The sequence below is a fragment of the Mustela nivalis genome, assembly GCF_964662115.1.
Source record: "Mustela nivalis genome assembly, chromosome: 6".
Classification (NCBI taxonomy): Eukaryota; Metazoa; Chordata; class Mammalia; order Carnivora; family Mustelidae; genus Mustela; species Mustela nivalis.
The window spans coordinates 151,707,984-151,723,692 of record NC_139025.1 but is presented as its reverse complement, the minus strand read 5'-3'; the positions used below and the strand labels follow the sequence as shown (position 1 = coordinate 151,723,692).

Sequence of the window (15,709 nt, the reverse complement as noted above, 5' to 3'; positions counted from 1 at the left end):
CAAAAACAATGGAATTTAAAAATGGGACTTCAGCAAACTGAACATTATTTATAGGCACACACATACACAAAGGAAATCATCTGGAATTTTCTTTTTGCACTTGTAAGTGTTATAAATTCCCTATCACACATGACCGCCGAGAGCCACGTGCCTTGTGCCCAGGTTCCCTAAGAAGCTTCCTGTCCGGAGACACCCTTCCACATCACACCAGCCTCTGCAGGGACAGCTCCGTCCACACAGGTGGTGCCAGGCCCGAGGGGAGTGGCTGCCGTGCTGCTCAGACCCCAGCTGCTCATGTGGTCTGGGCCCCGGGGCACACCCATGGGCCTGGTCCCAATCCCTCCCTATGGCCTCACCACCCAGCATCCCCCAACAGAGCAGCCTCTCCTCCATTTCCTGGCAGCTCAAGATGTGTCCCAATGTTCAGAGGGCGCTGGGCCCCGTCTACGTACCTGGATCTGGTTGCCCATCCACCGGAATGCGATAAATCCCGGTTCCGTTCTGATGACGAAGAGTCCGAGTGCAAACTGCAGCCCAAGGCCCCAGGACACAGCCCTCCAGGACACCTGCCACCCAACAGAAAGGTCCTGGTGAGCTCAGTCCGGGGGTGTGGGGGGGGGTGTCTGCAGGGAACAGCACGGGATAAGGCCAGAGAGCGCGGTGTTTGGCTGGTCTGTAGGACAGAGACTGGAGCCAGCCAGAACTCTGGGCCTGTGGCCAATGGTCACCTCCACCCTGGAGTCAGAGCAGGCCACACTCTTAGCTGCCATGGGCCTGGGGCAGTGGTCAGGGATGGGGCGAGGTCTGAGGACACATGCAAGACGCAAGCAGGCTCCAGCCTGCCATGGCCCCTGGGCCAGCTCATCACTGGGTGAGCAGAGCTGGAGTTGTGGCATCTGTCACACCTTCCCCCACCCCTGCTTCACAGGCAGGGCTTCCGGCTGCCCTGACCCCATTCCCTCGATGCCCACACCTCTGCCGGAGGGCGGCTGCTGCCTCTCGGCATTTAATGATCCTTAGTATTGGTCCCCAAACTCAGGTGTGCATGCGGATCTCTGGGAGGCTTGGCTGGAGGCTGAGGGGGACGCTGACCACACTGTGAACCAGGGAGGGGTCCTGGCTGCCGGGGGTGGCTGCAAGGCCCAGGAGGGCAGGGAGAGAAGCCCAGGCCGGGCCTGACAGCTCAGCACTCACTGCGCGGTGATGCTTGGAGCAGGCAAAGAGGAGGCTGACGAACACGCAGATTCCTGCAAAGGACACTAGCTGCTCAGGTCGCTGGGAAGTGTCCAGAACCAGCCACAACACCAAGCCCAGGCAAGCAGCGAGGGCCAGACCCCTGCAGGGGAGAGGCAGAAAGCTACCACTCTCGGCATCTCCCCACCCCACATGCACATGATAGCACCCAGCGCGGCAGGGAAAGTGTGCTCACGGTTGATGGGAGGAGAGAAAGCTGTGTGACCTCACACAGACCGCCCGGCCTCTCTGGAAATTGGGGGGATGAAGCCAAAGACCTGCACGTCTGCAGGCTGCTGAGAGGACGAAAGAGGAGAGTGCAGGGACTGAGCTTCACACAGAGCCGAGCACAGGGCTCCAGCAAGGGGCGGGAGCTCCCACAGCCGCCATGATGCTCAGCCCAGCCTGGCCAGGCTGACGTGGGGCCTGTGTGGCCCAGGACAAGGCAGTCGGCTCCGTGGGCTCTGCTCTCCGGAGGCAATAATGTCAGTCTGGGCAGGTGAGCCAAGCGCCTGAGCGCGAGGCCTAGAAGCAACCTTCACAGCCATGCTTTCCTCCCTGTGCCTGAATGGAGATGGCTTGTCCAGGAGGGCTGGGCACGGGGAGCTCAAGACTTGCCCCTCACCTGGTCATCAACTCCCTCGGAACCCCTGAGAGCGGCTAGTGTTCATGGAGCACCTACTGGATATCAGGAACTACACCGGATGTCGAGAGAGGTATGTTTCCTGCCCATTTTAGAGGTGAAGAAACTGAGGCACAGTGAGTCTGAATGACTTGGCCATAGCCGCCCATCTGAATGGTAGCAGACATGAGATTTTAACCCAGGCACCAGGAAGCAAGCCTGTCCTCTTAATTAGATCTGTGCACAGCCACCAGCTGGTAAGAGGCAGACACAGGACCAGAGCCCACACGGGCCATGGCCAGAGCTCACTGCTCACTTCTGCCCGTGTTTCCAAACACCTAACACCCCCGGGGCCACATGCACAGCTCTCGCCCCATCTCTGTGCACTTGCCTTACTATTTCTCCTCATGCTAAATCGCTTTATAAAAACTTAAGCACAGGGGAACCTGGCTGGCTCAGTCTGTAGAGCACGCAACTCTTAGTCTCAGGGTCATGAGTTCAAGCCCCACATTAGGTGTGGAGACTACTTAAAATAAAATAAAATAACAAGTGCGTGTTTGGGGTTGGGTTTGCTGTCATTTGTTTTTAACAGCTTTGCAGAGGTACATTTGGCATATGATAAACAGAATACATTGAAAAGTACAATTAAAACATTTTTTCAAAGAAGGGCGCCTGGATGGCTCTGTTGGTTGAGCATCTGACTCTAGATTTCGGCTCAGGTCATGCTCTCAAGGTCAGGAGATCAAGCTCTGTGTCAGGCTCCACACTCAGCAGGGAGTCTGCTTGAGATTCTCTCTCCTGCCACCCCCTCCCACTTGCACACACACACACACTCTCTCTCTCAAAGAGAAAAAAGCATATAATTTGATGAGTTTATGTATGACCTTGAGACTATCAGCACAATTAAGAGAGTGAACTTACCATACCCATTACCCTCAAAAGGTTCTTCCTCTCTGTCATTCCTGGCCTCTCCTTCATCCCCAGGCAACAACTGATCTGTCCTCTGTCACTAGATTAGCTTGCATTTTCCAGGATTCTATATAAACAGGATCATCCCATACATATCCCTTTCTAACCTGATTTCTTTTGCTCAGTGTAACTATTTTGAGATTCCTCTACGTTTTTGCAGGTATCAGTGACTCATTCTTTTTTATCGCTGAGCAGTTTTCCAACGTGGGGGTGCGTCACCACTGGCTTATCTGTTCCCCAGCTGAAGGACGCTGAGGTTGTTTCCACTGCTTGGCTGTGGCCGATAAAGCTTCTATGAACTTTCAGACGTTCCAGGGCAAGTCTTTGCCCAGATGCACGCTTTCACTTTTCTTGGGTCAGTACCTCTTGGGTAATGCTTGGGGGAGTGAAACGGGTGAATCACACAGTAGACCTCACTTTGTGGGAGTTTGTCAAACTGTTTCCCAAACTGACCACACAATTTTACACCCCCCACCAGCAGTATGTAATAACAGTTCCAGTTTCTCTATATTTTGGTCACTTCTGATGGTCAATCTTTCAAACTCTGGTCATTTTAGTAGACACGCAGTAGTATCTCTTTGCGGTTTGGACTTTCCTCATAACTAATGATGTTGAGCCTCTTTTCACGTGGTGATTTACAACTTACATTTCTTCTTTAATGCAATGTCTGCTCCCAGCTTGAGCCCATTCTTTAATTGGGTGGCTTTTCTTATTATCGAGTTTTGAGAGAGCTTAACAGAGTCTGGACACAAGTCCTTTGTCAAACGTGTGATTTGCAAAACTTTTCTCATAGCCATGCCTCTTCTTATTCTCTTAGACATGATTTTGAACAGAAGTTCTTAATTCTCATGAAACTCCCTTTGTCCCATTTTTTCATGGATTGTGATTTGGGTTTTGTATCTAAGAAATTTACGTTAACTCAAGGTCACAAAGATTTTCTCCTACATTTTCGTATAGAAGTTTTATAGTTCCAGGTTTCCAATTTACATTTTGTCTCTGTTTTCAGCTAATTTTCCATATACGATGGGGGCATGAATTATTATTTCGTTTCTCGTCTTCCTCCTTTTGACTATAAATATACCATTGTTGAAGCATAATTTATTGAAATGATTACTTCTCCACTGAATTGCCTTACCATTCTTCTCAAAAGGCAATTGGCTACATATATGTGGCTCCATTTCTGGACTCTATTCGGTGCCCCTGATGTATCTGTCTGTTTTAACGCTGATACCATATTGTCTTGATGAGCACAGCTTCACGTTCCAGGCTCTGTTCCCTCTAATCCTTTCGGATGGGTCTTTCCTAGGCCTTGGATGGTTTTCTCATATGCATTCACTGATCAGAACTCAGCTGTATACTCAGAGAGGACCCTCTGTGAATTTCTGGAGTTTTCTCTCTGTGCCACTGTCTTCTCTCATACTCTGTATCGTGAGCTCCCACCACCTTGGCTTCCCTGGCTTCCCAGCCCTGTATCCTCAACCCACGGAATCTGCTGGCCCACCTTGGTTCCCTTTCCCTGCACCGTGGCCTGGAAAGTCTCAATGCAGTAAGTGGGGGGCAATCATAGGGCGCATCTCCCTTGTTTCCTGTTTTTCTCCAGGATCACTGTCTTCTGCGGCCTGATGTTAAAATATGTAAAATATTAATGTCTTAATATTTTAAGAGCTATTGTTTCGTATATTTGTTCCAGTTCTTTAGTTGTCTCTGTTACTCCATCTTGACTGGAAGCCAATACATCAAATACATGTGTTTTTTAAATTGAGACAAAATTCACATACCATACAATTTGCCCACTTAAAGTATACAACGTATGGGGTGCCTGGGTGGGTCAGTTGGTTAAGCGTCTGCCTTCGGCTCAGGTCATGATCCCAGGGTCCCGGGATCCAGTCCTGCATCAGGCTCCCTGCTCAGCTGGGAGTCTGCTTCTCCTTCTCCCTCTGCCTGCCACTCACCCTGCTTGTGCTCTCTCCCTGTCTCTTTCTGTCAAAAAAATAAATAAAATCTTTCCAAAAAATAAAATAAATTATATAATATAATAGCCCTCAGTATATTCAGAGTTGTGTGACCATCACTATGATCAATTTTAGAATATTTTCATCAGCCCAAAGAAAAACCCAGCACTCTAGCCATCACGCCCAATCCTTCCATCCACTCCCCCAACCTTAGTCGATCACTAATCTACTCTCTGTCTCTATAGATTTTCTAATTTGGACACTTCATATAAATGGTCCTTTGTGACTAGTTTCTTTCACTTCGCATAGTGTTTTCAAGCTTTGTCATTATTACTGCCAACAGCTTCCCTTTCTGTGGCCAAATAATATTCCATTATATGGATATACATATTGGAATGTATGGCAGACTAGCTAGACGATAGACTAGCCAGAGGGCAGGCCAGCTGCAAGGCAGACTAGTTCTAGGACAGACTAACTGGAGCACAGACTAGCTGGAAGACAGACTAGTTGGAAGACAGAATAGCTGAAGGGCAGACTAGCTGGAGGGCAGACTAGCTAGAGGGCAGACTAGTTCAAGGACAGACTAGCTGCAGGACATACTAGTTGGAGGACAGACTAGCTGGAGGGCAGACTAGCTAGAGGACAGACTAGTTGGACAGTTGATGGACACCTCATTTGTTTCTACCTTTGGGCTATTATAATGTTGCTATAAACATCTGTGTACAAGTTTTTGAATAGACATATGTTTTCAATTGTCAGGCATATACCTAGGAGTGGAATTGTTACATATGGTAACTCAAGTTACAATATAACTCCATGCATAATATTTTGAGGAACTGTTCTCTTTCTTTCTTTTTTTTTTTTAAGATTTTATTTATTTTTTTGAGGGGGAAGAGCACATATGCACAGGGGGAGGGGCAAAGGGAGAGGGAGGAGCAGACTCCCCCTGAGCAGGGAGCCCGACATGGGGCTCAATCCCAGGACCCCAGGATCAGGACCTTAACCAAAGGCAGACGCCTAACTGACTGAGCCACCCCGGTGCCCCTGGAACTAATGTTTTCTAAAGCAGCTGCGGATTCCCATTTCTACCAGCAGTGGGTGAAGGGTTCAGGGCTTCCATAACTGGGTCAACACTTGTCACCATCTGTCTTTTTGTTATCTTCTCAGTAAATGTGAAGTGTTATCTCATGTGGTTTTGGTTTGCATTTTGTTGATGGCTGATGATAAGCACCTTTTCATGTGCTCACTGGCTATTTGTATATCTTTGGAGAAATGTCTATTCAAATCCTTTTCCCATTCTTCAGTTGGGTTGTCTTTTTATTGCTGAGCTATAATTCTATATATAAGTCCTTTATCAGATACCTAATTTGCAAATATTTTAAACCTTTCTATGGGTTGTCCTTTTACTCTCCTGATGGCATCCTTTGAATAAAAAGGCTTTTACTTTTCATAATGTCTAATTAATCTGTATGTACTTTTTAAAGAAAACCTTATTTCTATACTTCAAATAGACAACCAGTATCAATGATTTGTCACAATTAAGGTGACTGTAAAAATAAGTCCTCTTACACAGTATTAATAGTAAATATTACTAGTAATAATAGTAAAAATTAAACTATTTAATTTTTTATTAGTATTCAACTGACACCCTTTTGTGTTTTACCAATTTTTTTAAGCTGCTCCAAGGATTACAATGTGTGTCTTTAGCATAACACAATCAGAGCTAAAACTGTACTAGTTTAATAGAAGTCCAATTGTAAAAAAAAAAAAATCTATTTATGAATTTATTTTAATTATTACAAATTATAAATTTTTAAAATTTTACTCAGTTTATGTAATTCATTAATTTTAAACTTTAATTCATTTAAAATTATGAAAAATTATGATTATGGATAATAATTATTATTTATTATACATTTATATATAAATAAGATGAAAAACATGTGCTCATCCACAGGCCAGCCCAAATGATTTTGCTGTGGTACCTCCCTTGCTTAGTCACTGACATGCTTGAGCACCAGTTTTCTTTTTTTTTTTTTTAAAGAGGATTTTTTAAGAAGATTTTGTTTATTTACTTGAGAAAGAGAGAGTGGGAGACAGCATGAGAGGGGAGAAGCAGACTCCCACGGAGCTGGGAGCCCGTTGTGGGACTCGATCCTGGGACTCCATGATCATGACCAGAGCCGAAGGTGGTCGCTTAACCAACTAAGCCACCCAGGCACCCCGAGCACCAGTTTCTTTACCAATAAAATGGGAGTCCTAAAATGGACTGGGGGGCTTCAGATTTTTTTTTTTTAAGCCACACAAAACCTTTTTCCCAGCTAGCTTTTTATTTTTACTTTTATTTTTTGCAAACCTCAGTTTATAAAACAGATAAAATAGAGCTTCCTAGTTGAAATGGAGATGGGGGGGGGGTTGATGTTATCCCCTCCAATCTCTCCCACTGTATGTGGCACCTCCAAGAGTTCTAGACCTCTAAGGAACCCAGTTTGAAAACCAGAGGATCTCAGACTATTGTCCAGGAACACAGCTGGCTGCATGAGAATCTCCTGGCGGTTCACTAAGGCTCCCGGGAGGCAAGCAGAGTGCTGTGTGCTCCATTGCTTAGGAACACCCAGGTGGGGCAAGGACCGAGGCCCCCCTCACCCAGGCCAGCGGTGACCCAGGGGCCTTGGCCACGGCCCGCCCACCCTGCCTGGGGCTCTGAGCTCACTCACCTCTCAAACCAGAGGCCCAGGCGGTCACGTCCCAGAGGCTCCACACACCTCCGCAGTGGGGGCCCCAGCAGTCTCTTCAGCAGGCCGTGGGCGAGGACAGTGAGCCCCACACAGGTGAGGACGAACAGGGCCAGGGCCCTCTGGAAATCCAGGAGGCTGGCAATCAGCAGGAAGGCAGCAAACGCTGGGAGCAGCGGGGGAATGAAAGAGAGAGGGGTCAATGACAATGACACGGGTCGCCCTACCCCCCAGGTCCACTTTGTCCCACCCAGAGCACAGAGGACCTCTGAGCCTCAGCTGCCTCATCTGGAGTTGGGGACAGCCGTCTCTGCTGTGCTGGAGGGTTGGTCCGGAGTCACTGAGGAAGGTGTGTGGAGGGGCTGTGAACCTGCTGACTGGCTACCAGGGACGCGGGTATGTAAGGAGGGGGCTCCGAGGGCCTGCTCTGTCCCAGACCGCACGAGCGAGGTTCCACGGCGAGCAGAGACAGACAGGTCAGTCACTCCGGGGAGGAGTTCACTCAGGTGTGCCAGGATCCTACTCTGAAAATACGGACGGTTTTCCTCCTAGAATTTCCTTCACCCTGCTCGCTCCTCTCCTCTTCGAATCACTAAGTCAACCTGTGCTCTGCCTCGAGAAAGGCATAGGACAGTGCAGAGCAGAGGGGAAAAGGTCTCCCCTGCCTTACGGATTTCAGAAGTCAGCGCCCCTGAAGAATGGAAAGGACTTACGGTTCTTCCACGGGGTAAAAATTGGAGTGTGTGTTAAGTAGAAGTCTTACCCTACTCCCTCTGCTGCCAGACTTGTCAGAGGATACTAGCTGGAGGGCAGACTAGCCAGAAGGCAGACGAGTTGGAGGACAGACTAGCTCAGCAGATCAGGACCTGGGGGACCCCGAGGAAAGGGGTGAAGGGATAGTCCACATTGCTAGAAATTAAGTTCCTATCACCGAAACAGAACAGGAGTCGAGTTCTAAGAAAGCCAGCTCCCTACCCCTCACACCAAGGTCTGTGGCCTGGGCCTCCGACCTATACAGGTGTCACGGGGGGCACTCTGGTGTGGCTCTGCAGGGCAGGGCTGGGACCCAGGGCCAGGGAGGTTGTGGGAGGTTGAGGGAGGGGCAGCTGGGGCGGGAGGGGGCCGCCCTCAGCACCTCACAGCCTCCAACCACCCGCAGCCAGGTCTGTGCTGATCCCTAGTTAGAGACGCGGCACCTGAGGCCAGCAAAGCAGGGTGACTTACACCCGCAGGGAACTGAGCTTAAATTCCTACCTAGGTCCGTCTGCCTCTGAGAGGGTGGGGGGGACTGGCGCACTGTGAGAGAGGGGGCAATATGGACAAGTCCCCGGACGGGGCATGGAGAGATGTGTCCTCGGAGTTATTTGTGTTCTTCTAGGGTCTGTAAACCCCTCTGGGGACAGGACGCGTCTGCTCTCACTCTGAGCCCATGTGGTCCAGTGATGTCCAGCCCACTTTAGCGGTGGGAGCCCAGGGAGGGGCACGCGATGCAATCAAAGACCGCTGGTGACCTAGCCAGAAAGAGGGACTTCTTCTGAGACCGGGGACCCCAAGATCCTCTGTCAGTGAGCGGCCAGGGCTATCTCCACACCCACAGAGAGAGCGCACGCGAGGGGAGGACCCCGACAGCTCAGACACACGGTGACAGAACATAACCTTCTTGCTCTGCCACACCTATGCCCAGAAAGTACGCACAGGGCCTCAACAGAAAAGACCCGATTCGGTCAAGTTATCAAACAGCGGGAGAAAATGTGGAGAAAATCGAGAGCGGGCGTTGTAAAGGATCATTTACTGACTGACAGCCACGACAAAGGCGCGAGAGGGTGAGACAGGTCATTTTCATGATCTTCCTCAATCATTTCTTTCCTTTTTAAAAGAATTTATTTATTTATTCAAGGAGGGGGAGGGCAGAGGGAGAGAGGTTCAAGCAGACGCCCTGCTGAGCAGGGAGGGTCTCGAGCTCTGGACCCTGACATCGGGATCTGAGCCTCAGTCATGGGCTGGAGGCTTAACCGGCTGAGCCGCCAGCTGCTCCTACTTCAATCATTTCTTCAGCAGAAGCCAGTGTGAGTCTGAGTGGGGGTGGAAGCAAGCGGGCAGAGAAGGCCGGGCTCAGATCCTGCCGAAAGAAGACTTCACGGTCTCAGGCATCTCTAGAAGGAAGCTCCGAGGGGCCACGAACCAGCCCCTCTCAGCAGACAACCCTGCTTTCACTTCCAACACGGAGACCCCGGCCCCTGGCCATCATGGCGCTCTGCGTCCTCTCCCTGCCTGGCCCCCTGTCGGGGGTCTCTGCCGCCACACCCACACCCTCTCCACTTTCTACCTGCAGGACGAGGTGACCTGCCCCTCCACGCGGGCCCCTTGCCCTCCTCCCCTAGGTCTAGGGGGCTGCCCTCCACCTGCCATCTGCCTCCTCGCCCTTCCCCTTCTTTCTATGCCCCCTCCCCCCACCTCAGCTCACAAACGTGGTCCAAGGGTCTCGTGTCTCCAACACACACCTTCCCTGACACTGCCACACCCTGCTTGTTAACATTCCCACCTGTCCTCGTAAAGAATCCCTGCGGAAAGATGTCTGTCCTTGCTGTCTGCCCTGTGTCACCTCCCATTCACTTCCATGCAGCCCCCGAGTGACCTGCTTGGTCACTAAATCCCCCGGCCACTGCCCCGTCCCTGTTCCACAGACCCACTTTCCGCAGAGGAGCCCTCCACCTCTCCTGACCACCCCTACCGCCGGGGCTCCTGGGTCCCCCGTCCCCCACCCCCATCCCCACACCCCCTCAGGCTCGCTCTGCCCCCTCCTCTGCCAACACCCTCTGTGCAGCTGGTCCCCAGACTGCGCGCTTCTCCATTCATTCTCCAGGCGTCCCTGGGGACCCCCTCCCTTCCTCCAAGGCCTGGCTGTGGTGCCTTCAGCACCCTGTTCCAAACAACTGGCCAACCCTCCACCTGACAAAGCTGCCTACTCCCGTGCTCCCCGGCTGTGGAGGTCCCATCATGCACCCGACCGCCTGAGTAGAACCCCAAGGCACCCCGGATTCCAGGGCGTCCTTCACCCTGCACATTCGCTGGGCTCCCAGGTTTGCTGGAGAAGTAGATTCCCAAGGGCCTCCCCGTCCCCTACACTCCGTCTTCCCACCCATGGACGGCCGCCCTCACCACCTCCTCGTCCTACCTGCCTCCCTCTCCCAGGCTTCCCCAGCGTGGATCCTGCCCAACGCCTGCCTGTTCAATCTCTCAGTGGCGCTCTCTGGCTCTGGGGTAACATTCAGGTCCCCGAGCAGCCTGCCCGCACTGCGCCGGGCTTCGCCTCTGCTCCTGGGGCTCCTGCATGGAGTGCTTCCTCACCCCTTATCGTCTGGCTGCTTCACCTGGCTGGCTCCTGTTCAACTGCTGAGGCCTGAATGTCACCTCCTCCTGGACGTCCTCCCCGATCACTCCCATCCCTCCTCGGTGTTCCAAGCTGGCTGGCTGCGTCATGGGGAAATATTAGCTCCCCTCTCCCTGACTGAGCAGAGAGGGCCTTGGGGACAAGACCTGATCTGTCTTCCTTCCGCTATCCCAGCTTCTAGCCTGGAGCCGGCCCTGTGTGGGGTGGTGAATTATTGGAGAAGTGGGTGCCCTGGGACATGGGTGACTGGGTGGTGGGTGCTGGTAGGGGGCCTGGGGGGAGGGGTATGGCTGTCTCCCAGGTGGGGCGGGGCCCCAGGCTCACCAGCACAGAGCAGGCCGGTGCAGATCCATCGACAGAGCGGCGCGTGCTCCCTGCAGAAGCGTCGGGCCCTCCGGGCTGGCGACAGGCTCCTCCTGTGGGGGGACCGGCAGGGTCCGCCAGGGGCCCCAGACCCCTCCTGCCAACACCTCAGGCAGAAGCCACTCAGGCACACCCCCAGCGAGGTGCAGGCGTGGGCCAAGCGGGGCGTCGGCCTCGACGTCACAGGACCCCAGAGCCAACTGAGGAATGGCCCGGAGCGGCCGCGCCGCCTACCCCAGAACGCGGCCCCCAGGCTCGGGAGGGATGTGACCCCGATGCTGAGGCGAACCGGCCGCTGCAGACATGCGCAAACCAGGACCCACCTGTCTGCGGAGCCCGGGGTTGGTGGGGGAGGCTGCCAGCTCCGCATTCTTCCTGGGGACGGGAGACTCACCGCCTGGGTCGCAGCCCCTCGCAGCCTGTGAAAGCCGGCTCCATGCCCGCAGTGCCCCCCAGCACCCGCCTTCCTGGCCCAGTGCAAATGCCAGCTCTTGCCTGGTCACCGGGCCACCTGTCTATCCTGGGAGAAAAGGCGGGCACTGGGATGGCCTCTGGGGCCCCACAGGCTGGGCATGGAGGAGGTGCTCACTTCAGCCACCAGCTGCTGTTTTAGGGACGCCCCTTTTGTCCCTGTCTCCAACTCCAGCCTCCTAAGGGAAGCAGCCTTTCCCCACCTCCCCTCCACCACCCTCCTCCTCCCGCTCTCCTCAGCTCAGGATCTGGCCAGTGGGGACCCGTGCGAGCCTGGGCATCCAGAGACCGAGTTCTAGGCTCCCACTTGGTGCCTGTGTGACCAGGGCCGGTCTCTCTTCCTCTCAGGGCTTCAGCCACCCCATGGGAAATGAGGGGACCAGACCAGTTCAGGGGGTTTCAAACCAAGCCTGGAGGTTCCCAGCGATGCCCGAGAGACTAAATGGGGTAGCAGGTAGATGGAGAGGTTGGGGGTGGGTCAGGCTGCTTCCGGGCCCCCAGCCAGCTTCAGTCAGAACAGCCCCACAGGATATACTGAGGTCCCTGCAGGGATTTTGTTCCAGCCACTTCAAGGCAGGTTGGGAGCTCCTGGCCAGGGTCACCCCTGCCCACAGTGCTCATTGGTTGGCTAAAGCACGTTTGCTCCTTTCTTTGACAAAGGTTCTGGGAGTCCCTCCCTATTGTCAAGCAGACCAGGTTCCTGTCCCTGCTCCCCACAGTGACTTCCGCCCCAGGCCAGGGTCCCTCCTGGAGACCACCTACCAGCCTGAGAAGGGCTCCGGGCGGGCCTCCGTCCGGCTGTCCCCACCCTCTGCAGGACTTAAGACGTCACCAGGGGTCCGGCCTTCCTCCTAAAGCCACCAGAGAGGGACCAGTGAGAGCAGAGAGAGACCCTGGCTGGTACCTGCATGACCATGGGCACCTCAGGAGGGGGCTGGGGTGGCGGCTGGGCTTTCACACAGGAAGTCATTAGAGGACAACTTCATTAAATTCTGCAAAGCACACATTGACTGCCTACTGTGGGCTGGACTCATTATCAGACGCATCCTTCCCTCAGGGAGCCCATAGTCTGCACGCAGGAGGGACCCTGGAAGCTCAATGGCAGCCAGTCGGGGAAGCCGCAGGTGGAGCCAACTCATGGCATGGCCCCAGGATGCCGTCTGCCCTCCGTTTGTCTGCGGAGTTGTGTTTTGGGGGGTAGAAGGGCTCCTCCTACAGAGGACAGTGTGAAAGGAACACCCGGGGGCTGCACATTGTGCTGAAGGGGCAGGGGCATGTGTTGGGAATGGTGGGGGGTGGGAAAAGGGTGCCATATTTAGCTCCAGAGTTCTGGGGGGTGGGCCTCTACTTGGCCATTCCAGAGCGAGGACAAGATGGCCAGCTTTTCAAAGGCGGTAGCCCCAAAAGAGCTCCACCCCCACCCCACCTCTGATCACATGGTCTCTCCTTGATTCTTAGCTCACTGCTCAAACCTCCCTTCCAACCAGGGCAGGTAGTCCCAGCACACCACAAGGGCACAATGAGCGAAATAAAGGGGCTGCTCGGTGTGGAGGAGGCCAACATGTTGTGGGGGGTTCCCCAAGTTTTCAAACAAAGACGTGGGGGGGGGTGAAAAAAGATGGTGAGCAAAGGGCCCCCTCACAAGCCAAAATAGGGAAGGGGAAGGAGACAGACCAGGCTTTCCAAGAACTCAGCCCCCATGTTCTCCAGACCATTAGCCACAGATGTGAGCGAGATGGACTCTCCTGGTTTTGGTGTCTTGTCTTCCATGTGTCAGACCTTCTAGCTGAAAGACAAAGTCAGGACCCAAAGCTGAAAGCAGAAGGTGAGGCAGGACCCAGGGAGGGGGCCTGGAGAAGGCAGGGGGATGGGAGACGGATGGAAATGGGGAGTGGACACCTGGTGCTGCTTCGATCATCCCAGAGCTCAACCCTCCTTGTGCCTGGGGGGCCCCAGAGGAAGGCGCCTCTTCCTGCACTCACTTCTGAACCCGTGGGGCCCAAGCCCTTGCAAATTCTGTCCATCTCATGGGGAGGTCAAAGAAGGGATTCTGTAAAAGAGGCTCTAGCTTTCAGCACTCCCACAGCAGGTTAACGACTAAAGCAGTCACTAAGGGATAGCTTCACCATATTATACTCTCCATTCTCTGAAAGCTGGAAAAATAATATCCCAAAGACTCTTCCAGACCTGAAACTAGCCCTTCCACTGGACTTTTCAATTCTGAGAGCCAACATAGTCCTTTTTTCCCTCAAGTTCATAGGCTTTACTCATCTGAATAAGAGCCCAAGTTAAGGCCCCATCTCTCTCCACTCCTGTCTCCTCTCTGTTTCTTCCCCTTGGGGAGCACCCTACTCGATCCAAACCCCAGCCTGGTTAAGCTCACACGGTGAGAAGCACATACACATGGGCGCCCACGCGAGCAAGGAGACGTGTGCAAGCACACAGACAGGCAGAGCCCAGGAGTACCTAGCTACCAGTGCACACACGCAGACGCACAGCCACCAGAGACAGGCAGGACCCCCGTCCTACTCACGTATTTGTGGTGAACGAGTTACTTTCGTGCCTGGACAGGAGCGTGTATTTCCACGGGGACAAGATGACTTTGACCTGCTTGCACTTCGGCCCGTCTTCTCTTTTCAGTCCCGGTTCCTGGACAGAGTCCAGAACCCTGGAAGTTGGGCCTCCCACCTAGCTCCGTCCAGTGCCCTCTCCAGAGCCCGGGGCGGTGGCCAAGGCAGGGACCCCAACCGCTCTCAGAGAGAAGGGACACAGAGCCTGTGGGTCCCACTCTGGGCCTGGCCTGCTGGGCTCCTGCTTTTAAACTTCATCTGCCTTCCTCCTGTGAGATGCCCTCCTGTCTACTCTCCCTGGGTCCTATATGGACCCACCTCTTCCAGGAAGCCTGTCTTCACTATTCTCATTCTTTGAGGTTCGCCCCCACCCAGCCCGGGGCCCGCTTCTCCACCGGCCCTCGAGGTCACCCAGGCTGGAGGATCATGTGTGTTTGCTTTTCATCTCACATCTCCCCAGGGCCCCTTCCTCACGGAATTAGTGATTCTGACAGCAAGCTCTTTCCCTGCGCTCAAAGGTAAGGAAACCAGGCTGCTGTCACAAACAGCGACGGCGGCTCATGTCCAAGCCTCCAAAACGTCCGGACGACGGAATGAAATCACATAGTTTGGCCGCCTTTCTTCTTTCCTCCTTTCCTCCCCCCTCCCTTTCTCTCTCTTTCTTTCTTTCTTTCTTTCTTTCTTTCTTTCTTTCTTTCTTTCTTTCTCTTTCTTTTCTTTCCCTTCTTTCTCATATAAGTAATTTGTTTCTTTTTCTTTCTTTTTTTTCAAATTTTTATTTAAATTCCAGTTAGTTAACATGCCATGTAATCATTTCTTTCTTTCTTCTTCTTCCTCTTCTTTTTTTTTTTTTTTTAGCCAACACCTAAGCAAAAGTATGTGAAGTCAAGGGACAAACACATTAATGTTTCAGTCCCCCAACTAAACATTAAACTGTTCTGACAGGGTGGACGACATGTCTTTAATAATTAATAATGTGCACTCAGGACCAAACCCCATGTGATGCATAAACATTTCCTGGTAACACAGGCTGGAGGGTTACCTGCGTACACCGGTTGTTCTAGATGTTTGGAGAGGGTAATGGATGGGGGGGGGTGCCCCTTGTCTTTAAAAACATTTTTTGTCCATCGCTGTGATTACCAAAGCATTACATGTGCTTCATGGAACACTGTGTAGAGATAAACAGACAACAGCCAGTTAAAGACCCCTTGAGGCTGAACCCCCTGAAGGCAACCTGGAGTCTGTGGGGTTGTTCTCCAGACTTTTCCTTTATGTTACTGCTTTTTCAAAGGAGCCTGAGACTACACCAGCTTTCTTGCCATCTGGGGCAGAGATCCACACCCTGCCCCACTCTGTTGGGGACTCCTGTGTTGCCTTGATTGTAAACTCAGTGTCTACGGCAT

The 15,709-nt window shown here is 52.7% G+C and overlaps 1 protein-coding gene across 9 annotated transcripts in view; it reads right to left on the bottom strand.

Moving 5' to 3' along the window:
• The window catches only part of SLC28A1 (solute carrier family 28 member 1), a 42,686-nt gene extending 27,321 nt beyond the window's left edge, over window positions 1-15,365 (bottom strand). The window contains exons 1-8 of one of the 9 annotated variants that reach the window (XM_082736155.1): window positions 15,349-15,365; window positions 14,270-14,385; window positions 13,411-13,522; window positions 12,499-12,587; window positions 11,227-11,318; window positions 7,494-7,677; window positions 1,195-1,336; window positions 453-566 (exon numbers count right to left, since the gene is read on the bottom strand). In XM_082736155.1, coding sequence (XP_082592281.1) covers window positions 453-566; window positions 1,195-1,336; window positions 7,494-7,677; window positions 11,227-11,318; window positions 12,499-12,587; window positions 13,411-13,506 — 717 coding nt within the window. In that variant the 5' untranslated portion in view covers window positions 13,507-13,522; window positions 14,270-14,385; window positions 15,349-15,365. Of the gene's footprint in view, window positions 1-452; window positions 567-1,194; window positions 1,337-7,493; window positions 7,678-11,226; window positions 11,319-11,588; window positions 11,641-12,498; window positions 12,588-13,410; window positions 13,523-14,202; window positions 14,605-14,624; window positions 14,729-14,756; window positions 14,860-15,109; window positions 15,128-15,348 lie in introns of those variants that run through there. The other 8 variants (XM_082736154.1, XM_082736160.1, XM_082736161.1 and 5 more) reach the window with 8 other exon arrangements.
• Window positions 15,366-15,709: the final 344 nt, after the last annotated feature.